This window comes from Aptenodytes forsteri, unplaced genomic scaffold (genome assembly GCF_000699145.1).
Source record: "Aptenodytes forsteri isolate BGI_AS27 unplaced genomic scaffold, ASM69914v1 Scaffold243, whole genome shotgun sequence".
NCBI lineage: Eukaryota > Metazoa > Chordata > Aves > Sphenisciformes > Spheniscidae > Aptenodytes > Aptenodytes forsteri.
In genome coordinates this window covers 832953-839838 of record NW_008795314.1, presented here as the reverse complement: position 1 = coordinate 839838, position 6886 = coordinate 832953, and the positions used below count along the sequence as shown (strand labels likewise).

At 52.4% G+C, this 6886-nt stretch overlaps 2 protein-coding genes across 2 annotated transcripts in view; both read right to left on the bottom strand.

The window, feature by feature from the left end:
• The window catches only part of CDK3 (cyclin dependent kinase 3), a 5208-nt gene extending 4971 nt beyond the window's left edge, over positions 1–237 (bottom strand). Inside the window, exon 1 of the mRNA XM_009279415.1 lies at positions 110–237. Coding sequence (XP_009277690.1) covers positions 110–237 — 128 coding nt within the window. The remainder of the gene's footprint in view (positions 1–109) is intronic.
• A 2628-nt stretch (positions 238–2865) lies between these two features.
• On the bottom strand, positions 2866–5379 carry TEN1 (TEN1, CST complex subunit). Its single transcript, XM_009279414.2, has 3 exons — positions 5278–5379; positions 4998–5155; positions 2866–3662 (listed from the first exon to the last, which is right to left on the bottom strand). The coding sequence occupies exons 1-3, from the start codon at positions 5361–5363 to the stop codon at positions 3526–3528; spliced, it is 381 nt and encodes a 126-aa protein (XP_009277689.1). The 5' UTR covers positions 5364–5379; the 3' UTR covers positions 2866–3525.
• Between the last annotated feature and the right edge of the window lie 1507 nt (positions 5380–6886).

Sequence of the window (6886 nt, the reverse complement as noted above, 5' to 3'; positions counted from 1 at the left end):
TGCCCGGGGTGCAGAGGAGGCAGCCGGCCTGGTGCCATGGCGGTCCAGGTAGGCACTGGGCTGGGCCGAGCCATGGCAGCCCCCGGGTCCGGGGTTTTGCCCCACTCACGAGTCCAAGCGGATCTTCTTGAGGGCCACCAGCTGCCCCGTGCGCTTGTTGCGAGCCTTGTACACCACACCGTAGGTGCCCTCCCCAATCTTCTCCACTTTCTGAAACACCTCCTGGAAGGCGTCCATGGCGCTGCCTCAGCCTTGTGATGGCAGTGGGGGCAGCTGGCACTGCTTAGCGAGTCCAAGCGGATCTTCTTGAGGGCCACCAGCTGCCCCGTGCGCTTGTTGCGAGCCTTGTACACCACACCGTAGGTGCCCTCCCCAATCTTCTCCACTTTCTGAAACACCTCCTGGAAGGCGTCCATGGCATGGCGCTGCCTCAGCCTTGGCAGTGGGGGCAGCTGGCACTGCTTTCTTAGGGGAAAAAAAAGAAGGGGGGGAAAAAAAAAAAGAAGTAGGTAGCCAGGAACTCATTGCTCTTTGTAAGGCAACCTATAATTCACTCTAATTACAGCAGCCTTAATAGTGTAATTATTCTAAAAGAAAAGGAATCCTACAACATACACACATACAGGGAAAAAAACCCCAAACGTGCAGAAGGTGTTTGCTCTCCCTGTGTGTCCCCTGAGCTGCTTTTGCAGTCTGGGCCCCCCCCTTGCTGCTCCCCCAGCACAGGGACCTGCCTTGAACTGGGGCAGCCGCAGGCAGGCAGGGCTGCCTGGACATGCTGGCAGGTGTCTGGGGTGTCTTCGGGCAGACCCAAAGAGCCAAACACACTGTGCACCAACTGCCTGGGACCGGTTGCTTGCGACTAAGATTGTGGGGTGTGTTGGCTAAAGCAAAAATCGAGCAAAATGGATGTAAAGAGGTGCTTTGGGCCTGCGGGAAAGGCAGCAGAGACCGCACAGGGCCGAGGGAAGCTCTGCAGCTCCGTTTGTACAGTGCCTGGCATCAAGGGGATGTGGTGCGTAATTAGGGTTCTCTGGGACACGCTCAGGTCAAACACAGAGCAGAAATGTCTTTTTTTTGGGGGGGAGTGGGTTGGTGTTGGTTTTGGGGTTTTTTTTGTCTTGTGCAATTGTCCCTTGAACCTCCCCACCGTGGGCTGCGCCACTTGGTCAGCCTTTTGGAAGATGTCCTTGGCGGGGGATTAATCATTGACTTGACAGCTGACAGAAGACAAGATTAAAAAAAATATTATGCATCGTGGCACCAGGAAAGGTAGAGCCACAGCGACTGTCTTCTGGAAGGCCTGTGGGCTCCATGTCTCTGGGTGGGCACAGCAGAACATGGCAGCTCACTGGCTGCGTTGGGTCCACAGTGCAGACCCCAACTTTTAGGTGACCTAAAAAGGACTAATTTAGCCCATTGCGGAGCCACCAGCTCAAAATCTTTTTTAAATTGATCCTGATTTTGCCAGTTTGAAAGAACCAAAGCGTGGTTGCTCTGTAGCTGAAGAGGGATCCACATGGCCACGGCAAACTCCTGTGTGGGTTCTCCGGTGGCTTGTGAAGTTGAGTTTGCCCTCACGTCTCCATCCGGAGTCATTGCCAAATTTGCTCTCCTCTTCCTGGCTGGTTGGGTTTGTGGGGTTTTTTTTCATAACACTTGTAGGAACCTGGTATTTTGGGTATTCCCAGTCCTGGTATCTTGGATATTCCCAGTCCTGGCATCTTAGATATTCCCAACACTCTGGCAAACCTGGCCATTTGGATAAAATTTAAGCACAAGGAGGAAGGTAGGAGAGCAGGCAGGAGATGAGGTGTAAACATAAATACATCATGACAGACTCATCATTGCCCCTTACAAAACCAGGTTAAAATCTTGCCTCTTGAGATCATGTTTTTGGACTTGGGCTGAACAGAGAGCGTGCTGAGGGAGGGCTTTTGAATCTCTGTAACTGCGTGAAGAAAAACATATTTAAGCACAAGGAGGAAGGTAGGAGAGCAGGCAGGAGATGAGGTGTAAACATAAATACATCATGACAGACTCATCATTGCCCCTTACAAAACCAGGTTAAAATCTTGCCTCTTGAGATCATGTTTTTGGACTTGGGCTGAACAGAGAGCGTGCTGAGGGAGGGCTTTTGGATCTCTGTAACTGCGTGAAGAAAAACAGGCTAAACTATGATTAAAGATCATAGCAAGCACTGTAATTACTGAGCCATCTCAGGCCCTTGAATCAAGCCTGCTGATAACAGGGGACTTTGCCAATACCTGTTGCATTTTGATCTGCTGCTGTGCATTGTACAGCTTCAGTCCTTATTTTCTGAACATTTCACCAGAGAATCTGAGCAAAAAGCAGAAGAGGCTGCAGGTGGCTGAATTCCCCTTGCAGACCACAGTCCTAGCTCACTCCAGGTCCGGGGATTCCTGTAGCACAGGAGAGTCTTTGTCTTGCACTAACATTTTATTCTCATCTCACATCATTAGTGATTTTCTGTCTTTCTGTTGATGGTTTAATTCTGCTGGGTGGGCCTGGCACCATGTTCTTAAACCAGAGTGGCTCTGATGTAACTTCATCTCCTCTTCTTGCAACTTTTTCAAAGCCAAGCACTTCCTTACACACCCAGTACTTAGGAGAAGGAGGAAAATTACACATCACTAAATTTTCTTACATCATCCATGGGGTTTCTGCAGGGCCTAATTCATTTGCCTTAGCTAGGAAGAGGTTTTTAATCAATAAAAGACAGGCTGTCTTCTCTTTTCATCTTTATTTAGGAAAATATCAATCAAAACCTTTAGATGCTTCAAAAAAATAGTGATTTAAGGTCCCCTAAACTTAGTTGTGTCAAGGAAGAAAGTGAAGTGGTGGTTCTCAGGGCACTGCAAATATTTATTTTAGAGCTAAAGTCAATCTCCCCCCTTGGACACCAGCTCCTGAAAACCTGAAGAGGCAGGTGCTACTGAAAATAGTGACGCTTTGTTCTTCTTGTTTCTTTGTTGGTCAGTCCAGATACCTGAGTGTTTTGCCAGGAACGCTCCTGTGTGGCAGCTGAGTCACGGTAACCAAACACATGCACTCACAGACCCGCAGCCACACAGAGCTAACGAACTTTGTGCAATGTCCTTTACCTCCAATGTGCCAACAGCCCGGTAACCCGCTGCGCTTCGGCAGTGCATGTGGGTGTGAGCTGTTTAACTCAAGATTCGGAGACTTCTTTTTCCGACATCTCCAAGCCTTGCATTACAAAAGGACCAGTATAACTCAAGCGCTCCATTTCCTTAACCACCCTTTTAAACAAACAAACCTGCTTCCCAGAGCTGTTTTCAGTGGTGACACCTGGCACGAACGGACAACCCACACTCACATACTGACACAGTCTTCAAGTGTTTCCCTGCTTAGTGACTTGACTTTGCTATTTGCCACGGCAAAAAGCATTATGTTGAAAACCCACCTTCTAAATTTACTTTTAACATATTTGTTGCAAATTGCAGTGCAAGGACCAGTGTATGGCTGGTCCCAGAGCTGCTGTCAGGACGTGCTGTTTCCCATCCGCTCCCGCCTCTCATTGAAGTATTTCCTCTGCTCCTGTATGGCTTGTTCCAGTAAGGGCACATTCATCCCTTCCACGCAGGTCAATATTCGCGCCTTTACCACGGGACCCTCACCTGGGAATATAAACAGGAAGTTTCTGTAGAAAGAAAAACAGACGGAGCAGTGCGGAGGCAAACAGAGAGGTTCCCTCAGGCAGCATATGGCTCCAGCTGGCCAAATAACCATAGCCTGAGAACCTGCAGGAGACCAGACCGGCCGTGTGCCTCCACCGACACGAGCAGCACGCCTGGGAGCAGGTTAATTCAGTGATGTGCTTTCCCTCTGCCCTGTTGGCTACAAAATGCTGGTGACTGACACTGCGCTCTCCTTGCATTGGGGAACGCTGAGCCCAGGCCATGTCGGTGCCAGTGCCTGCCACGCAGCATCTGTCTACTTCATGGCTTAAGTTTGGTTTTCCCTGTCTAAAGAGCATCAGGGATGGGTCTAAGCTCGTTTCTGAGTGCCTCTGTGCAGACAAGAAGAGGACAGAACAGAGCTGGGCTTAGAAGAGGCTCAGTGCTGACTATAACCAACAGTTCATCGGTGGCATTCAAACGGTAACACAGAGCTGTACAAAAGGGGCCAAACCTTGGTGACCCAGCCACCATCTCAGCCTGCTCCCCTTCCACCCCTGCAAAATGGGGCCAACTCACTCCTAAGCTGTGATGACCAAAATAACACGTCTTTCTAAAGGAATTTTGCAGCAGTGGCTTAGCAGGTAACTCACTAGGTGCCACGTGCAGTGTGGCTTTCCACATGCCACCGAGGATTTCAATGGCACGAATGGGAATGCTTGTTATCAGGTGTGGCCAAGACAACACTTGGGATTTGCTTCACAACCCTGCGGCCCAGCCCAGATCAACTGCCCACGCAAAGCGCCGTGCAGCTGGAGTAACGCTCAGGGCACCCCAGGAAAGGACAACAGGGTGCCCCGCGTGACAGAGCCTGCCTGCATTCCTCACGCCCCATGTCTGAGGGCAGGGATATAATTAGAGCCTTTCAAGGATGGCAAAGACCAACCCAGCCAGCTCGCAATGAGGTATTGCTGCAATCAGCCACATTTGGAGTGAAGACAATGTGGTGGCTGGCAATGATGCCAGAAGGCTTTAGCACAGGTTTCACAAGCTCAGCGATGCTGCTGAGGTGCTTCTTGTTTCCAAGGAAATCTGTGCCAGAGCACCAGATTTTCACCAAGATAAGGGTGGCTCTTCTCATGGTCAACAGGGAGAGACAGGCTGCTCCTGCCCTGAATCACACGCTCGTGTGACCGGAGGCAGCCGCACAAGATGAGCCTGCCTTGGCCAATGCCAACCTCTGTGACAGTGTGTCTCACCGTGCACCCAGGGAGCCACGAAGGAGCTGATGAACCATCAACAGCAGCAAAGGGCACTGGTTCCTGGAGCATTTACCTTCCCTCTGTTCAGCCTCTCCCAGGACCATGTAGCGAGACCCCAGCTGGGCTTGGAAAGGCTCCACAAACTTGGTGTCGACACAGACCTGGTACTGAGCTGAGCTGTGCTGAGCGGTGAGAACAGCTTTGGATCGGGCCAGGTCATAGAAGCATAACCTGGGAACGATCGGTTTGGGAAGCTCAGCGGTGCAGAGATACAACAATTACAAACAAAGGGAGGGGGGTCAGCCAGTGACGGAAAGGCCTGGCCTGCAAGGAGACCAGGGCATCCATCTCACCTGCCAAACGTCCTCAGCGCCTCCCCCTCTGGGACTGAGCTGTTGATCTCCCATGGGAAGTAATAGACACCAGCACTTGGCAGCATGTCACACAACCACCGCTGGGCCTGCAGTAAAGCAAAAGCTCCGAGTTCATGTCACCCCAGTACCTGATCCAGATACTAGGTGACACTGCCCCAAAACTCCTTCCTTGCCCAGGGCCCCCCATCCAGGGGGGCTGCAGGAACTTCATAGCTTCCCTACTGAGTCCTGTTTGCAGCTCAGTGCACGTGCCAAGCCCCAGGTATCCTGGCATAAAGAGGAGCTACCTTCCCCCACCGCAATCCAGCGTGAACAGCAACAGGCAGCCCACCAGATCCTCCAGGTCTCCCCCAGGCTATGGATGGGTTGAGAAAGGTTAAGGAAGCGGGAAAAATGGTGACTGAGAAGTTCAGAGAGTGTGAGGGACTGAGACGCAGGAATAGACCCTGGGGTGATGGGGTACCATGCAGCAAGACTTAAAGTATGATCCCGAGTCTGTTCTCATGCTGCAGGATAAGAAATTCTGGCAGTGTCTGATCCTGCAGCTGGTGAACAATTACTTGGATACAAGCCAGCCTGGTTTCATCAGTAGTCTACTCGGGTTTAGAAGACAGTGATGAATGAGAATAATTCACCCCAAGACAAGACTCAGGTGGGACCTCCTGGGAGCTCCAGCGGTGGAGCAGGGCTGGCACAGGCAGGCCAGCCACAGCGCAAAGCACACAGAAAAGCAGGAATGCAGAGCGGCTTCGGCAAGATTTTAACTCCGCCCAGGCAGTGCCGCAGCCAGGCTGTTGGCTGTGCCCCAAGGTGGTTTCTTTCGGCATCATTTTCCCTCCAATCTCCCTTGCAGGGCGCCTGTGTTTGGCGCGTTTCCAGGCTCCATTTACTGCTTTTCTCTCTGGTTTCTTGCCCCGCTGGGGGGGACCCCAAGAGCCGCACAATGGCCCAGGCAGAGACTCCTGCAATTCAGACAGGTGGGGCCACCCCAACGGGTTCGAGGACCCCCAATACTGATTATGCAGCAGTGGGGACACGCTGAGCTGCGACCCTGTGGCTTTAATGCTTGGTGCCCCTTGCCCACCCCACGCATCGCTCGGGGGATTGCAACCTTGCAAAATGCCCCACCACCATCCCACGGAGGACTGCCGTGGGAGGCCACTGAAACCAGGGCGATCCTGGCTCACCCCTTCTCTGCACGTGCCTGAACTCCGGATCTGGCCGCCCCGTGGCCCCGTGCAAGGCTGTGCGCACCCACGGCGGGCTGTGAAACCCCTCTGGCAGGGTCCCAACCAGCAGCAACAGAGGTGGAAATCCACCTCCGTGCACTCCGCAGCTCCCTGCATCGCCGCCTCACCTAACCCGGATTTAAAAAGCAGGTTCAATTCCGCACTTCCCAAGGAGGGCAAAGGCCGTCTGTCAGGGGCTGCCTGAAGGAAGGGATTTTTGTCTAATGGGTGAGAGGGGAGCAGGAGCAGTGCCATGTCCCTGATCCCCCTCTCCTCCCCTTCCCAGAAGGGATTTGGGGTGGCCCTGGGTTGTAGTTTAACCCGGCAGGCAGCTAAACACCACACAGCCGTTCTCCCCC